At 42.6% G+C, this 18,562-nt stretch overlaps 1 protein-coding gene across 2 annotated transcripts in view; it reads right to left on the reverse strand.

Annotated features, from left to right (window-relative positions):
• Positions 1-17,296, reverse strand: part of LOC121693693 (immunoglobulin superfamily member 3-like) — a 42,847-nt gene extending 25,551 nt beyond the window's left edge. Inside the window, exons 1-7 of one of the 2 annotated variants that reach the window (XM_042073299.1) lie at positions 16,865-17,289; positions 4,336-4,713; positions 3,333-3,749; positions 2,772-3,170; positions 1,535-1,921; positions 972-1,346; positions 474-839 (exon numbers count right to left, since the gene is read on the reverse strand). In XM_042073299.1, the coding sequence (XP_041929233.1) occupies positions 474-839; positions 972-1,346; positions 1,535-1,921; positions 2,772-3,170; positions 3,333-3,749; positions 4,336-4,713; positions 16,865-16,931 (2,389 nt within the window). In that variant the 5' untranslated portion in view covers positions 16,932-17,289. Of the gene's footprint in view, positions 1-473; positions 840-971; positions 1,347-1,534; positions 1,922-2,771; positions 3,171-3,332; positions 3,750-4,335; positions 4,714-16,864 lie in introns of both variants that reach the window. The other variant, XM_042073309.1, reaches the window with a different exon arrangement.
• Between the last annotated feature and the right edge of the window lie 1,266 nt (positions 17,297-18,562).

An 18,562-nucleotide genomic window follows, 5' to 3' on the forward strand; every position in this document is an offset into this window, starting at 1 on the left:
CCCCAACTGTAAGGGTCTTGTCCTGTCTGGTCCTGTCTTGTCCTGTCTGTACCTTGTTTTATCACCACCCCAACTGTAAGGGTCCTGTCTGGTCCTGTTTTCCCTCTCTGTATCTTGATTTTCTATTCCATCGTGTCTCCTTTGTTTACTTCCTGTGTCCTGTGGCCATGTGCTTCTGTATTTACCCTTCATGTGTTTCCTGTTCCTTGTATCCCTGTCTCCGCCCCTCGCCTGTGTCTAGTTCTGTCACTGGTCATTGGTTTATTGACGTCACCTGTGTCCTGTTAGCCCAGTGTATTTAAACCCTCATGTTCCCTCTGTGCCTTGTCAGACTTTGTCTGTGTGTTTGTGCATCCACGTGCACATGCTGTCGTGTTATTGGGGGTCCTATATTCTTCGTAAGTGTCGTAAGTGAAGACTGGGTCCTACACTGCAGGCTAAACAACACCTTTACCTGAGCGTGCACTACGTACGTTTTTCGCTGATCGTCACATCCACGGTAGCGTTCTGGGACGGGAGGGAGTACCACTCCCCAGAGGGGTCCTGGAGCCACTCCTGCACCTGGCACATGTAGACGCCACTGTCACTGGCACCTGTCTGCCGTAGCGCCAGCTGGAAGGTCGGCCCCGGGAGCGTGCTCATGCCCGTCCTCTTGCCCGCGTCGTGGAGCATCACAACGCCGTCACGGTCGCTGCCAGCGACCACGCGGCCGCCCACATGCCAGGTGACGTTAAAGCGAGAGGAGTTGGAGGTTGCCTTGCCAACCGTGCACGACACCTGGATGTCAGAGTTGACGATGCTTCTCTGGGGAGAGGAGGGGGTGACTGATAACATGCTGGCTGCAATAAAGAGAAGAATGAATGATTATCATTCTAAAGAGCAAAAAAAGATACACAAACTTTGCATCACATTGCATACTTCCTGAATGTTGTTCTACAAATAACTTCCTGAATGAAGCTTTCACATTGTACCTGGCTTCCGTACTTGTACTCCCAGAGGGTTTGATGGCTTGTTGGCTCTCTGCGTTTGCCTCAAGTAAGCGCCCACTTCACACTTGTAGATGCCGCTGTTGCGGAGGCTTGCCTTGGTCATGGCCAGCGTGTACTGTGTGTGTTCCCCACTCACGACGGTGCTGAGCTGGTACCCGTCCCGCTCTCTGCCCCAGATCACATCCCCCGTGTGGAGCAACGAGACCACGGTCTGTGGCTTGGAGGATGCAGTTTGTAGGTACAGCCAAGTCACAGACAGAGGCACTTTGGGGGCCCTCACATCACACAGAAGCCTGATCTCTTTGTTCACCTCCACTTTGTTAGTACGACTTTTCAAGCCCACTTTTACCAATTCATCTAAGGGAAAACATCAGGTATCATAAGGGCATGAAATGGTGCTATGCATAAAATCTCTACTTGGTTGAAAAAAAAAAAACACTGTCAACATCAACATACAGCATAACTATGGGTGGTTATTGATGCTATTTATGTATTTATTTATGTATTTATTAACGTTGGTTAGTGTTTGAGAATATTTCACATACCAAGTGTCGTCACTTGGACAGAGCACTCCTGCGATGGGCTGACCGTTTTCTTGACCTCTCCGCCACTGTCCCTGCTCCACTCGGACACGGTGCACTCGTAGACGCCGGCGTCCGCAACACCAGCCTCACCCATCTCCAGGACGATGGTGCCATCGGCCATTCGGAACGTCCGCAACGCTGGCCGCTGACTAAACTGGGCGCCCAGTTCCATCACACCCTCAAGGCTCAGGCTGACGACATCGCTGAACGAGCTGCCTTGTGAGTCTGTCCTGTGTCGCCAGGCGACAGAGAGCTCGCCGTGTGGCCCGGACACGTTGCAGGACAGGGTGAGGGGTGCCCCCTCAGTGACACTCAGGCTCGGTACCATGGAGACCCTCAGTCCACTCGCTAGGAAAGGGAAGAGGAAATGTTTTTTGTGCTATTGCTTTATGGCCATTGCTCACAAGGTTCCCAGACTGACAGGTTAAAACTAATTAGAATGTGTTTGAATGCATTCCCTTATCTCAACATTTCTCCAAATAGCATGTCTGTGGTCTCAAACAAGTAATGTAAGCTTCTGCAAATTACTGTGAACATTTAGTAAAAGGTATACATGCACACTGTAGAATTGTTTGTACTGTAGATATGCATTACAGGAGTGACCAATAGTGACTTGTGAAATTATATTAAAGAGGCCATGCCATAAATTATTTTATAACATGCCCTTTGGGTGCTTTTGTAAAGTCGGCAAGATTGTTTTTCTTCGTCAAAAAAATGTCTTAAAGGTTGTATTAGCGATTGCAGGCCCAAAAAAGCCCCAAATATAAATGATCACATTCATTTAATCTTTCCTAAAGATCCACTAGCTGCCCGTCCCATAAGCAGGCCGTCAAAAAAAATGTGTCTTTGTAGGCAACCTAGGCTCTGAGATCTGCATACAAAAATAATTGCTAACATCAAGTGTTGCCAACCAATCAAAGGCAAAATAAAATGTTCCAACCAATAACCGACGAGATGCGCATTCAGGAGAGTTTCAATTGCACGGGAGGGAGGGGGAGGGAGTAGCGAGCTAGCTCTCTGTTTTGTTTGAACATCAACAGAAGTGACGTTACCCCGCCATCGCTGATACAACCTTTTACTTGTTCTTCTCGTGATGTTCTTGCATGCTCTGAGAAACATATTCCAAAAAAATAGGCTGATTTTGCCACTGAGCTTTTATTTTGATATTAAATGTTTACATGCTGAATTGGCTTCTGACCTTTAGGAATGATGGTGACCTGCAGGGGCTGAGACTGCTCGCTCTGACCCTGGCTGAACACCCCACTGGGGCCCCTCTTTTCCAGCCACACCCGACACTGGTATGCCCCCTGGTCCTCCGCCCTGACTGGCCGCAGGGTCAGCAGGTAGTCCTTCTCCGTGGTCTTGGCCGCCCGTAGCTCGCCCTCACGTTCTCTCCTCTCATATGCTGAAGCAACGGTCAGTCTTCCCAGCGGCCCCAGGCGCACCAGCTCCTGCTCACCCTTGAACCAGGCCACGGTGAAGAAGAGTTCCGGAAGCTTCTGGGTTTGAACGCTGCAGCGCACCTCCACAGCCTCGCCCTCCTGGAGGTCAGCCTTGGCCACATCGATGTGAGCGGCGAACGAGTCTGCAGCTACATCTGGTGAGACAGGAAGTATGGTAAGATGACGACCCATTTCAGTCAGATATGCCATGACAACCACAGATGCACTTCCTAAAGCAGAATCACTTCACACTGTTGCACAGAAGTCACCGAACATGTTTTTATCTTAAAGACACAATCAGCACAGCACAATCTCACCGACAGCTTTGACGGCCACGTCTGCAGCTTGAGCGTCTCGTTCGGCGACGTTGACCCAGGAGCGGTCGGGGTCCTGTATCCACTCCTGGACCCGGCAGAAGATCCTGCCCTGGTCACCCTGCTGCAGCTTGACCATGCGCAGCTGGTACCGGGTCTCCTCCACCTTCTCGATCACCACCTGCCTCGACTTGTAGCGCTCCTCGTAGACCGCCCCCGGCCGCACCGCCAGATCACGGTCCAGGCTGATGATGGGGCGGGGTTTGGCTTCACCGTTGCCATGGAGAAGCCAGGTGACAGACAAGTGGGTATGCTGGAAGGTTTGGCTGGAGGCATGGCACTCCAGCAGAAGGGGGTCTCCCTCAAATAGAGACTTGGAGCTGGATCCAGAATAGATGGCGGTCAGGGTGTCCTCCACCACTGTATATGGAACAGTGATCAGTGAAATGCTATTTATTAATTAAACAGAAATCTCTGGGCACAGTGGATACATACAATGATGCTGGTTGTTAAAGCAGGAACGTCTGAATTTAAAGCAAAAACTGACCAGACACGCTGCATTCTGAGGAAGCATGACTGCAAAATGGGTTGTTCATTCTCAATAAAAAGTCATGCAATGCTGTGGTCAGTTTTTGTTATTTATTCATCGTCTTAGTATACCATGTGGAGTTGGTTACAGTACAGATACTTGAATTGGTTACTTGTTGACTACTTGCATTTCATTGAAATTAAATTGTAAATGCATATTTTCAGCTGAACAAGCTTTGTCAGGCCAGTGTGTCCGTGCACATAGTAGGAAAAGCGAACTTTGCATAACAGTGTAAGTTACCATGAGTCGATCCTTTGCTAAACTTACTTTTGGTTTCATTTGTTTTGCATACTTGGTATATTATAGTGGATATATGATAACATTTCTCTCTGCTTTTGTTCTGTTTAAAAAAAACAAAAGCTTATATTGCAATACTTTGCAAAAGCTGCTTACTAATAATGGTTTTAGATAACCTACCATGCAGTGATGTTTTAGCATTGTAGGTTCCCAAATAGCCTCCATCTGTGTTCGGGGTATGGCACTCGATCTCCGCAGTGTCCTCCAGAAGAGCATTGTTGATGTGGAAGACGACCGATGACCCAGACAGCCTCTCAATCCAGATGTCCTTGCTTTTGACTCGTTGGGAAAAGGTGGCGTAGGCGAAGCCAGCACCCTCTGTGCTGATGATCTGGATCTCCTGGTCAGGCCGGGTGGCCCGGTAGGCCGAGAAGCGGAAGTCCTGCTCAGCCTTGCCCTTGAAGCCGCTGACGCTGCAGGTAATGGCGACGTGGAAGCCCTTGACTCGGTACAGTGGGCCGTCCTGGATCGTCACCATGCGCTGTGCCTGGCCAACATCTACACAGGAAAGCAAATGGTCATCAGAACAACTGCTTTTAGAATCCATTTGTTAATTATGTAGTTCAGTCAGGAGCAATAGAAGTTCAATAGAAAATTGGGAAGCATAGAAATTAACTTTGGCAGAATTACTTTGTTTTGAAGTAATTGTAGGCCTAATATCATTTTTTAAAAGTTGTTTTGCTATGTTGTTTCAATAGTCCCTGTGTTTGATCTGTAGGCTGTAGGGGGTAACCAGGTAAAAACTAAATTGATTGGAAGGCAGATTTCCAATGGGACTTTTTATTTATTGTAAACTACCTTGGTTTGTTTATCTCATGATGTTCTAGCATGCTATAGGAGGGGAAAAGACTGTACTGTAGCTGCGCTTTTATTCTGACATGACATTGTACAGGCATAATTAATCTGATTGGCCAACACAGATTAACAGGGGAGGGAGCATAATAAATGAGAGCAGCTGTGATGTAGAAGTGTTGTGCTTTTAGAATTCGACTGTGCTCTATAACCATTTCCTTTCTATTACCACTGCAGGCAGAGAAGGAAACAGTTGGTTTGTCTAGTACACCCCGTAGTCACATCGACATGTGGGCATCGGACATCAACATGTCGATGTGGGCAGCCGTGGCCCACTGGTTAGCACTCTAGACTTGTAACCGGAGGGTTGCCGATTCGAGCCCCGACCAATGGGGCCACGGCTGAAGTGCCCTTGAGCAAGGCACCTAACCCCTCACTGCTCCCCGAGCGCCGCCGTTGTAGCAGGCAGCTCACTGTGCCGGGATTAGTGTGTGCTTCACCTCACTGATTGGGTTAAATGCAGAGACCAAATTTCCCTCACGGGATCAAAAAAGTAGATATACTTATACATATCCTCTTTTGAAGCCAACAAGAAAAAAAATGGTTTCCTTTAGCATGAGCCCTTTAAAGACCGGATGTGATTTGAATCTGGAGCAGAATTAACACCCCCATCTCCAAACTAACAATGCTGATCACTCAAATGCATAATGTTGTAATACTTCGTAGTTGGTTCCCACTATATCACAAGTCTACACTTCTTTGAGAAGCACGTTTTTGTCATGACATCTGGTGGTATAACACTTCTTAACCGAGAGTCTCTCACTTCTCTTTAGTGCCTTTTTCATAGTGGGGGAAAAGTCTTGACACACAAAGACACAAAGGTGAAGACGAACAGTACATCGGTGTGCTAAGTCAGAAAAAACAGGTCTGTTTGGAGTGCTGCAGTGTGTAAGTCCTTTTTGGTGCTCTTCGGTGCAGGGATTCCAGATTTAGTAAAAAACTAGATGTACCGCAGAGCGTCCAGCACATTTTTTCCACAAAAAGAATCACGCTGAAAGGCCTATATGATTCTAACTGTCTCACTAAATTGCATTATCCACACTCAATTCTCACTGGTATCTGCTAGACAACAAGTACCAAAACATGATTAGTTCATAGATTTCACATGTAAAATTCATTTTATACAACCCCACCTCCATCTTGCCAAATTCTTGATTGTTTGTGTTATGTTTATGTTATGTGTGTGTGTTTGTGTGTGTGAGTGTGTGTGTGTGTGTGTGCGTGCTTGTGTGTGTGCCTGCGTATGTGCCTGTGCATGCAAGCGTACATATCACTGTGTGAGTATGTGTCATACGTATGATTACTGTGAATGTATGTGTGTGTGTGTGTGTATCTGTTTGTGCACTTGTGTGCACATGAAATGGGTTAACATGACCCCTGGAGGCAAACATACGGAAAAAAATGGTCATCCTAGGCCCTACAGTTCTCAAGATATTCACAGAGAACTGTGTTTCCCTACTCTCCTTTCGGGGGGTCCAGTCCAGCAGGGGGGCTACAGATCAAAACGAAAACTGACGGTTCCATGCTATCCATGTGGGGGTACATGCCTACCAAGTTTTGTGTACCCCGGTCTTTCAGTGTCCCGGGAATCCTTGTTGGTGTACGTCACTAAATGTACACATAAATTATTTTATTGTAAGGCCCCCCATGAACAAAAGTACACAAAACTTGGCATGCATTTGGAGGGTGTCATAATGATCCTACACTTGTAATTTCGTGCAGTTTTGACCTTGTCAGCCAGAGATATTGTTATGAAAACACCTAATTTTTTGCTTTTTAATTTTTAACTAGGTGGCGCTATACATGAAATAAGTGGTAATGGGATGGGTTGACATGCCCCCTTAAGACCAACATACATAAAAAAGGTGGACCTCCTAGGCCCTACGGTTCTCGAGATATTCACAGAAAACTGTCTCCGGCCACCTACAGGCCAGTTGGTGTATAGTAACATAAATTAATTTATTGTGCGGCCCCCCATGAACGGAATTCCACAAAAACTTGCCGTGCATTCAGAGGGTGTCATAATGATCCTACACTTCCAATTTTGTGCAGTTTTGACTATGTTAGGTCACAGATACCTTCAATTACAACACCTGATTTTAACTTTTTTGTGTTTAACTAGGTGGCGCTATACATGAAATGAGTGGTTACTGAATGGGTTGACATGGCCCCTCGAGATCAACATACAAAAAAAAATGGTCCTCCTAAACCCTACGGTTTTCGAGATATTCACAGAAAACTGTGTCTGCCCTACCCTCCTTTCGGGGGGTCCAGTCCAGCGGGGGGGCTACAGATCAAAACTAAAAACGATGGTTCCATGCTATCCATGTGGGGTTACATTTCCACCAAGTTTCGTGTACCCCGGTCTTTCAGTGTCCCGGGAATCATTGACGGAAATTTGGGAATGCGAAAAAAAAAAAAAAAAAAAAACCTATATGTAGACCTATAATAAGACAAATCCGAGGCACTCAAGAAGGAGGCATGTGAAAAATAATTTTTTATTTGGCTACTTAAACATGCCCATGCGCATTTAGCATTCATCAGAGCAATGCGATTTGAACACCCTGTCTGTACAGGAAAAGTAATTTGGCATCTAGCCACTTACTCCATGCACGGCCTGATAACAGGAAAATGTTTGTGGCAAGTGAAGTTTTCGAAGGAGAGGTATAGCTATGATTGTGGCAGGTGAAGTTTTCGAGGGAGAGGTATAGCTATGATTGTTTAGTTTTGGAGGGAGAGGTATAGCTAGTTTCTAACACAAGCCTAGTTATCCTTCCTCAACTTTGTTTTTCTCCATCATCAGAAATCTGCAAAGGTGAAGATGTGCATTCTTGTGCAAATCAATTGAAACCAAATGTGAATAAGGAGAAAGGAGTCCATTGCCCCAGTCCAGAGATACTCAGATACTCTTGGAAATAAAAACAGCCCTGATAGGACAAACAACACACTTAAATAGGGATTTAAAAGATAAAGTAATAGAGTTTAGTTCTTCCTTATCAGACAGCTTCACATTTGTTTCAGTTCCTTCACACAAGTATACATTGCACTGCATGTTAATGAAGTAGGTCTATTAATTGCAGTGTATCTGTAGAAGCCATAGAATGTGCTCCAAATTATTAAGTGTGCTTGCAAAGCGTAGCTGCAGGACCCCTATTGTTTCTGTACCGTTCATTTTTGGCCAAAATTCTGTAAAAGTCATACTGCAGCCTAAACCGTAACTCCAAAACTCTTCAAATTTTCAGTACCCCCCTCTACCCATAACCCAAAATTTGGGGTACTGCACCCAAAGGTGGCGCTATTGGAAAAAAAAGTTAATTATGCTAATTTCTCCTTACCAGATTGACATAGACTCAAAATTCTTTCATAATATTAATCTCTAAATTTAGATGCATCTTTTTGGGCCTGGTCTTATGGTCTAAAAATGTTTACTTTTGACACAATTTCATGGAAAAGCCAAACATCATAAAAAGTTTCACAGGCTTCAAAAATTATCAAATCTTCACCAAAATTCTCACAGACAATGTTTAGACAAAGCCTCACAAAAGTTATCAATATAATTTGGATATGTTGTTCCATTTCAGAGATATAGACCAATAAAGTTCGACCACTCAGCCCATTTCTCCTATATTATCACCTATATTCCTATATGAGTATTTTTTTTCCCTTGGAGAACAACCATACAACCATCATTATGTGGATACCATTAACAGTGCACATTTTCAGATCTCAGTGGGATAATACCTTGTACTGGTGATCCTTAGGTTGAGAGTTCAAATCCCACTTGAAGCATTAGTGTTAGAATACTGTTGGGTTGTGAATGTTAGCATACTACAATAGAATGCTGTTGGGTTGTGGAGGTTAACACACTATAACATTACAGCTACTTGTCAATATGGACTTGTAGTGCAAGGCAAGTATAACTGTATAATTATAGGCTGTTTATCTTATTGAATCCGACACAGCTGTAGCCTATAATTATTTGTTATTCTTATAATATTTGTCATTTCTTATACATATTTAGTCGGCTCTTCCACTTGACAGAACAACTCTGTATCGGTTAAGGATGTCACGCATGAAACAATGCTGCAGAAACACAAAAATACGACTTTGAGTTTAGTAGGCTATAATTTTCAGTTCCTGTTTATCTATTGCACGATGGGTAATAATTTAAAGGAATCGTGTTGCAGTCTTGTAAATAGTGACCCTGCAAGATCCCTAGTCATTGCAAAATCATAGTCTGCGACTTAAAACTCTACTACTTGTCTTTAGATGTGAGAGGGTCTGAGACTGTAGTCTTTCAAAAATCTTTTCCAAATCTTTCCAAAGTCTGTCAGTGTAAGGAGGGCTTGAGGTGAAAGTGCTGTGGAGAAATTGCAGGATTGCAGCCACCTAACCACACCCAGTTTACCTGCTGGGAAACCCTGTAGCTCTGGAGCAGGGGCTCAGACCAGGATAAATTGTTTGCTCGCCCTCAGTTCACTCTTTTGTTGCACTCCAGTGTGTCCTGCTCTGTGTGCGTCTTTGAGTTAACGTAAGTCATCACTTTAATGACCCTCACTATGACTTTTGTGATGTTTATCAGTTTGTAGAGTAGCTCTGCCATCATGTGTAAAGTTAAGGTCTTTGTTTGTTGGTTTGGTGTGTTGGAGTCCCATGTGAGAGATGATTAGGTGATGTTGGTTGACTTGGGATGCCAAGTATTGTTTAGTTGTACCTTATATAGCCATATGATTTCAGTTTATTGTTCAAAGGTCAGTTGGTTTGTTTGTGAGTTGGAATCTGTACTGATTTACCCCATTTCACTGATTACTCCATTTTCTGTTTGTTTCCTCTTTGATGCAGCACACATACAAGTAAAGAACAGATGAATTGAAACTCAAAGTTCACTTGTGTTGCACCGAAACCTGCCATCTCCGTGTCATCACTCCATACCATTGAGCCTTCTGTCCGAGGCTCTGCCTGCTCGCCACACACTCACTCTACCTCGACCCACATCGCCCCCTACAGTTCCTTCAGTTGGGTTGTGGAGGTTAGCATACTAGAATAGAATACTGTTGGGTTGTGGAGGTTAGCACACTATAACGTTACAGCTACTTGTCAGGACTTGTCATGCAATGCAAGTATAACTGCATAATTATAGGCTGTTCATCTTATTGACTCCAACACAGAACCCACCCCCCTTCACCTACCAACACAAATACAATTCCATTCTGTGGGAAACACTGCCTTCCATTATCAGACCCTTCATCTTATCCATGACAAATGCATAGTCCTGTAGAATAGAGTATTGTTAATACTATTGAGTTGTGGAGATTAGCGCATTAGAATACTACTGTTAGAATACTGTTGGGTTGTGGAGGTTAGCACACTACAATAGGGTATTGTTAGAATACTATTAGGTTGTGGAGGTTAGCACACTATAACGTTACAACACAGGGTAATCCTAATTTTATGCATCAAATTTATTCCAATCCAACTCAAAAGTTTTGAACAACACAAAGTGAAGGTTTTATCCAGATTAGATTATGTGATCTAATCCAATTTCAGGATCCTTGTTTCCCTTTGAACAACCCATTTTCAAGATTTGATCCAATCCGATAGCCGAAATCCGGTAACTGAAATCCGATAATCGAAATCCGATCACGTTTCTTTTGAACAATTGGACCCAAACAATCAAAGCATATGTAAACTAAAAAATTGTTACCTCATGTTTGTTTTGCTCGGACCCCGTAAATCACCGCTTGCGGTTATATTTGGGGGCCAAGCAGCGAAGCTGCAAAGGCACCCATTGTGTTTCTATGTTTTCTTATTATTATTACGCTTCCGTCATTGAAGTCAATGGCAGCCCATAGAACCGTCTGGTGAAAAGTTGTGAAATTTGGCACTGATTAGACAGTCCCATGATTAATGTCACCAAGTTTCATGATGGCACCTCAAGCACTCTAGCGCCACCAACAGGCCAAAGTTGGACATACGTTCACATACGTAACTTTTGACCCGTATGGCCGATTGTCAAAATTGAGGTATCGTTGGAATCCTTGGACCAAGCCGAGTTCAACGCACTCTGACGTCAATTTCCGCCATGATGGTTTTTCCGCCATTTTGGATTTCATCAAAAACACAAAGTTTTCACAGGTCACAAATTTTGTCCAATCGACACCAAACCTGACACACATGATCTTCAGACCAAGCCTCACAAAAGATACTCCTTTTCGTCTTCGGAACTAAAACCGTTCGCCCCCGTAACAGCCAATCAAAATTTGCGGCGAAGCCACTAAACAGGAAGTGAGCTCATATCTCAGCAACCCATTTATCTATCATAACCAAACTTTGTACATGGATCGGCGGCGAAGCTCCGAAACAGGAAGTCGTCCATATCACAGGAACACTGTCACATATCGATACCAAATTTTGTATATGAACTGGGGACTCCAGTGTGAGGGTGCATAAGCTAAAAAAAAAAAAAGGAAATATTCCAAAAGTTTCCACCATTTTACGAACTGGAACAGCAAGGAGAACAGTAGCTATATATAGCTTACATAATAGAGTTGTTTTCACATTGACGGTATTCAAATTAAAATGTTCCTTATTGTTAAATATCATGATGGGAGAGTATTATTAAAAATGTTACAAGTATGCAAATGTATATGTTTACGGGCATTTAGGTTTTACTGTGTTGTTTTGTTGTAAAGACATGCAAGGCATTCTGGGCCATGTAATGAACAGTGGTCGGCAGCACTCCATAGGCTACGTATTAATATGAATAGGTGTTTCTGTAAACCTAGGGACAATAAACAGCTATCTCTGTTACAAAAACGAGCTGGTAATCGCTCATTGAAGAGGGAACTATGATAAAAAGATTGTTTTCCTAAAAGCATGGTGTTGACAAAAGAATAAGCGGGAAATGCCACGTTAATCTTAAATAGCCTTCATCTGAACGCTAGGTGGCAACGTTGTATTACATTTCACTAAATGCGGTGGAATTGGTGTGAGCTTCACAAGGAAGGAAGGTGCAAATATTATGTAATTTATCATGGGAAATTATTGGAAATGTTATTTCTTGTTTATTCTAATTACAAACCACACATTTAATACTGGAAGACTGTCATTTCGTTTATTTGATGTTGCTTAGCAACGGGGACAGACTTCAGAGCAAAGATTCTAGAACAGGGCTTCAGAGAGACACGTTTTGAGTTCGTGGCCAAGTTGGCTACCTAAAATATCGGTTTCCATGTGTATGTGCTGGATGGTGTGCTTCCTTTATGAAAGTAAGTGTTTTATACAGTTAACGTTACAGACATAATGAGTCATGTTGTAGTGGTCCACATAAATGTGCCCCTTCTGTTATTAGAATGCTATGCGGAGATTTTAACATCATTCATTTCTTGTGTGGCTAGAAGCTAGCTAGCTAGGTCATAGGGAGGAGATGTTGCTGTAACGTTATGAGATTTATGTTGCTTAGCGTAATGCCATGGTCATTTGATATGAGATGCTTGTACTCGTAACTTCGTCACTCGTAACTTTAGGACTCCTATTTTTTTTTTACTAAGAGTAATTCAGGAAGCATTTTAGCCCTAAAAGTAGCGCCTGAGTCTGTGACTGCTTAAGGGACCGTTCGTTATTTATAAACGGGGTCACCGGAGGAAAATAGGGGAGGGTCATGTCTTTTTATTCTTTGTTAAGGGGAGGGTCACCTAACTTTTTTTTGTCTAGGAGGTAGGGTCACCCATCTTTTGTATTAATGAAAACAGCAAAAAATCAAAGTGGCTTGTTTGATTGTTGATTTCTGTCGCCATATAACGTTCTCTTTCGTTCCATAGCTCTGTCAACATTGAACAATGAAAATAAGGGAGATTTCCCGGGTTTTTCACGCAAAATACGGAAAATGTCAACATTCGTCCCCATTAACGTTGGAAGGGTTGGAGCCACAAAGTAGCCTACTTTATTCACGCCTAACAGCCTATATCCATTTGGTCAACTTTATCCAGCCCTAAAAAGCTAAATTTAACTTTGGTTTACTTGTAGTTTACCGTGTAGCCTAACTTTAAACAGTGTGCATGCTTAACATACTTGTGCTTCATTCATCCACACATCCAGCTCCTAACGTTTTGACAAGCATTTCTAATACCAATTGACCTCGTTCCTGCCCATCTCTAGCTTTGCTGTCTCCATCCTTTCTGTTTTTGTTGTTTGCAAAAAAATATATAGTAGGCCTATTTATTGGTAACCAGCAACAAGTGCAATTTGTTAATCGCTGTCATTCTCTCTCCTGCCAACACAAATGTGTTACGTTCCAAGTAGCAGTGCGTAATTCTGCTTCATAAAGTTGAACAAATACATTTGGTCATATAAATAGCCAGTTTATGGTCTACAGTGTAGTTGGTAAGTTATGGTAGGCCAACTTGGAGTGAATATACGATTATTTGTCTAGCTGAGTAGCCTGGCAGGTGCGCACGTAGGCATAGCCTACGGCCGAACACTGCAAGCGTTAATGAATCGTGTTCTCACGACAACCACGTCGTTAACTTAAATAGGCCTAGGTTAACATCACACTGAGTTCGCATTCAAGCAAGCAAAATGATGATTTGAATACATCTGTTTCTCTGGAAGGGCAAGGGTAACAACAGGACAACACAGAGACAGGCCAGAATGCAGGACTAATGTTATGAGAGTATTACAGTAATATGGGATATTCTACGGGAAAATATTAAAACGGCAAGACAGCGGGGAAACGTTAAAATGATAAACCCGGAAAAAGTTGGCATGTTAGGTATTTTTCGGTCCCTGTGATTATTTGTGAAATTGTGCAAACGGCCTTTTCAAGTCATTTGAGAAGGAAGGAGTGTAAGCTCCCAAATTGACGCTCGTCTGAGAAATTGAGTTTTGGATAATGTTCAACTTCGGCAGCTTTACAATGACTGAGGAAGCCTAGAGATGAGTCCATAGCAACAAGTTCATGTGTTGAATTTGTTATTACCCAGTGTGCTTTGTTGAATGGTCTCAATGCTTTATTGTTTTATTTCATGTGAATACTTACTAGAGGAGTAACTTTTCTCGTTAGGCTAATGCAGTTGCAGGAAGTGTGCATTTAGTTTCCATGCTTATTGTGTTTCCACAACAATGTTAGTGAGTAAATCTACTGAAATGGCCACCATCTTGGTGAAGTGTGATGTGTAAGATCAGAAAGCAGAGGTTGGTTTAAGGGCGGTAGCAAAAGTTGATGTGTTTTCATAGCGCGTAAGAGCGTGGGCGGAAGACATCGATAATTAGCCAGGGAGGGTCATGTCATTTTTGAAAATGCTGCTGGAGGGTCGTTGGAAATTACATAGCAGACAGGGGAGGGTCATGCTACTTTTGATTGAAGCACTCAAAATCCCTCCGGTGATCCCGTTTATAAATAACGAACGGTCCCTAAGCGAGGACTCCTAATAAGACCGATTCACAAACAATGTTTTGTTGTGGCATTTCACGTTGCGATGTTTTGAAATGCGTCTAACAATCACGAGGGAACAATTTTGCATTGTAGGCATAACTAAGGGATGCAGTAACACCACCAACAACAACCAAAACCTACTCATTGTTTACATGTACATTAAATGTAACGTTTCATTGTGAATCAAATTAAAAGATTCTCCTCTTTGCAAACGTTGGCATAGGCATGGTGACAGATTAATTTAATAATGTTGCTGCGTGAATCACGGTAAGTGTGAATGAAGTGGCCACTTCTTAATGGGACTCGCTGTATGGAAGTAGGCTTAGTAAAATAGAGATGCTTCAAATAAGATAAGGTTAGGATATGCCCGCTTGACAACGGAAGAGATAACTGGCCTTTGGCCATAGCAACCATCCATTTAGAATGACTGGCCTTCATAGCAACCAAGGATCTTAGCTGTGATTCATGTAGCTACAGTATGCATGCAATGTGATGCAAAGTATAGAAAGGTGATGAAATATACAGAGACAGGTCAAGAAATATAGACAGTAGTATACAGTTGATTTACAGAAGGTGGTTTAGAGTAATATGAATTAAATATAAATATGTGCAGTGTATTAGCAGTTATCTCATACGATAAGTAGAATAATGTATGTAGATGTAGCAGTAACATTATAATAGTATAAATAATAATATAGATATATGCATTGTATTAACAGAGTATAATAAAACAGATATGTACATAACATACAGCTATGTGCAGTGTGGAAACAGTGTCATTGTAGTGCAGAAACAACATTATAAGAGTAGTAAGAATAAGTCTATGTGCAGGATGAATAGTATAAAGATCAGTAGAATAACTATGTATAAATGTAATTACAGTAGGCTTTAATCTCACGCAAAAAGTACAACCAAAGCTGAGCTTGATCAACTAGAACGTCTAAAGAACCAGAACTTGAGTGTAGTTTTTTGCTGGGTCCCAGGCCATGTTGGTCTGAGGGGAAATGAGAAAGCGGACAGTGCTGCTAAGCAAGCCCTCAATGAAGAAGTCACAGAATGTCAAATCCCTGCCCCAGACCTTAAACCTATACTGAACTCTTACATCTCAGATAAGTGGCAATCTGAATGGGATTAATGTACCAACATCAAGCAAGGAATGTGAATTTTGGCCCATTTTCATGATCCACTGGGTCGTTATGGGCCACACAAAATACGGTGTTGCTAAAATTACTCCTATTGTGGCAATTAGAGACATGCGTTCATGAGTATCGAGCTACATTCAATGAGTTAAGTAAAATACATTCACACACACAAAAAAAACATCACTAATGTTGTGGACTTCCTTTATTCTGAGATACATCAATAGGCTCTCAAAACAATCCCAAACAGACATAAGGTCTTTATAGAGCAAGTCCATATAGATTATTTGTCAAATAAACCAGTAAAACAGAATTAGGGGATGGAATATATAACATTCACACTCATAGCTCATATTTTATAAATAAATCAGTGAAAAAGTATCCTGACAAACAAGCAGCATTTTAATGCCTTAGTCATATTTCATAATTTCACATTTTTCTCTAGGTTACCTGATAGCCCAGTTTGAGAGGTGCAAGACGCGTGACATTATTTAATTTTGCAGCCAATCACTGCTGTTGTTTTATTTTATTGATTTGATCTTAGTCATAGAAGCTAAATTCGAAGGCAGGCCACAGGTAAAATCCAACGAACCGCATTCACCCCGCAAGACAATAGTTGAATAGAGCTTTTGAGGTATTGCCACTGCTCCAACACTGAAAGGCACTGTTAGAATGCTTGGATCAAGCCAGGTTCAGCATAGCGTATGTCACTGTCTGCTCACGTTGGTGACCGGACCAGGGCAAGCACACTTTCGCAGTTCCCGCCGGAAATGCAGTCTAGTTTAAATAGGACTTTTATTAAGCAATATTTGTTACCATGGTGATACCTATTTCTCTTTCACAGGCTAGAGTTGTTGTGTTTATTATCCACTGACTTGCTACATAAAGCCTATGAAGCTTTTCTGTTCAATTTAATATGATTTGAGAGAACTAACCATTATATTTAGGCTATTTAGGATGTTAGAGACCATACCATACACTTCTTAATACATATGTGAGCCATGATGGAATTTACCTCTGCTTACCTGTAGGCCTACATACATACCATGATAAAACAAAAGGTTGTTTTGACAATTTTAACTTGTTTACCACAGTATCTGTATATAGGCTTTCATACGGCCTACAGTAATGTGTGTGTGTGTGTGTGAGAGAGAGAGAAAGAGAGAGTTTTGTGTGTGAGAGAGTCTGTGTCTCTCTCTGTCTGTCTGCATGTGTGTGGTCTTACCTGTCTGAAGTAGTCCCAGCAGGCACAGCAGGAGAGAGAATGGCCACATGTGGACATGAGACTCCATCCCGGGTCTCCGAGTCACTCCCAAGGCAAAACCACCACTCTCACAGACGCAGTCTCAAACACACTTACACACAAGAGCCACACCTGGCTGACTATGCAACGCAAAAAAAAAAAAATCACAAAAGAGAAAGTGTGTGTACACATAAAGCCACACCCGAAGGCTTGGCCCATACGAAAAACCTGAAGCCAGGAGATTCACTGTTAGTATCGACGTTGACTTGACGCTACAGCACTGCAGTCTAGTCTGTGCAACCGTGTGATGTTTGCAGCTGCACTTTGTGTTGAAAGAGGAAGACATGGAGACGTATGCTGTGGTTTTCCTGCTGTCTCTCAAAGGCCTCGTGTCTCACACACACACACACACACAGAGACACACAGACATAGGCACAGACACCGGCCACCACAGAGGAAGTAGGCATCCATGACCTGTTTGCTTTTTCAAAAAGTAGTGCAGTATATGCTTTACTCTCCATGTGACGCAATTGGGTATTTATTTATAAATTAATAAATGTAGCACATTTGTTGGCTGGCAAATGAATGCTGGGTCTGTGTCAGCCTCTGTAGCTCAACTGGAAGGACAGGTTGTTTACTTCAGCGCCATGGGCTCAATTCCCCAGATAGCACACTGGAGAGATGACCACAGCCTGCGCAAGAAAGGATATTTTGCATGAAAGTTTTCCACTTTCCATGCATGAGCTGATAACATGAGCTGATTCCATGCATGAGCTGAAAACACTGGTACATGAACATTTAGACATGTAACACAAGTGTGTTTAGTTTTGGCTCAATACAAACCAGCCAGTCAAGTATCATGTAACGTGGGAGTGCTTCCCTGTTTTGTGGTTTTTGAGTATATCCTCAATGTATCATGTGACGTGGGAGTGCTTCCCTGTTTTGTGGTTTTTGAGTATATCCTCAATGTATCATGTGACGTGGGAGTGCTTCCTGTTTTGTGGTTTTTGAGTATATCCTCAATGTATCATGTGACGTGGGAGTGCTTCCCTGTTTTGTGGTTTTTGAGTATATCCTCAATGTATCATGTGACGTGGGAGTGCTTCCTGTTTTGTGGTTTTTGAGTATATCCTCAATGTATCATGTGACGTGGGAGTGCTTCCCTGTTTTGTGGTTTTTGAGTATATCCTCAATGTATCATGTGACGTGGGAGTGCTTCCCTGTTTTGTGGTTTTTGAGTATATCCTCAATGTATCATGTGACGTGGGAGTGCTTCCTGTTTTGTGGTTTTTGAGTATATCCTCAATGTATCATGTGACGTGGGAGTGCTTCCCTGTTTTGTGGTTTTTGAGTATATCCTCAATGTATCATGTGACGTGGGAGTGCTTCCTGTTTTGTGGTTTTTGAGTATATCCTCAATGTATCATGTGACGTGGGAGTGCTTCCTGTTTTGTGGTTTTTGAGTATATCCTCAATGTATCATGTGACGTGGGAGTGCTTCCTGTTTTGTGGTTTTTGAGTATATCCTCAATGTATCATGTGACGTGGGAGTGCTTCCTGTTTTGTGGTTTTTGAGTATATCCTCAATGTATCATGTGACGTGGGAGTGCTTCCTGTTTTGTGGTTTTTGAGTATATCCTCAATGTATCATGTGACGTGGGAGTGCTTCCTGTTTTGTGG

This window comes from Alosa sapidissima, chromosome 2 (genome assembly GCF_018492685.1).
Source record: "Alosa sapidissima isolate fAloSap1 chromosome 2, fAloSap1.pri, whole genome shotgun sequence".
In the NCBI taxonomy this organism is placed as follows: Eukaryota; Metazoa; Chordata; class Actinopteri; order Clupeiformes; family Clupeidae; genus Alosa; species Alosa sapidissima.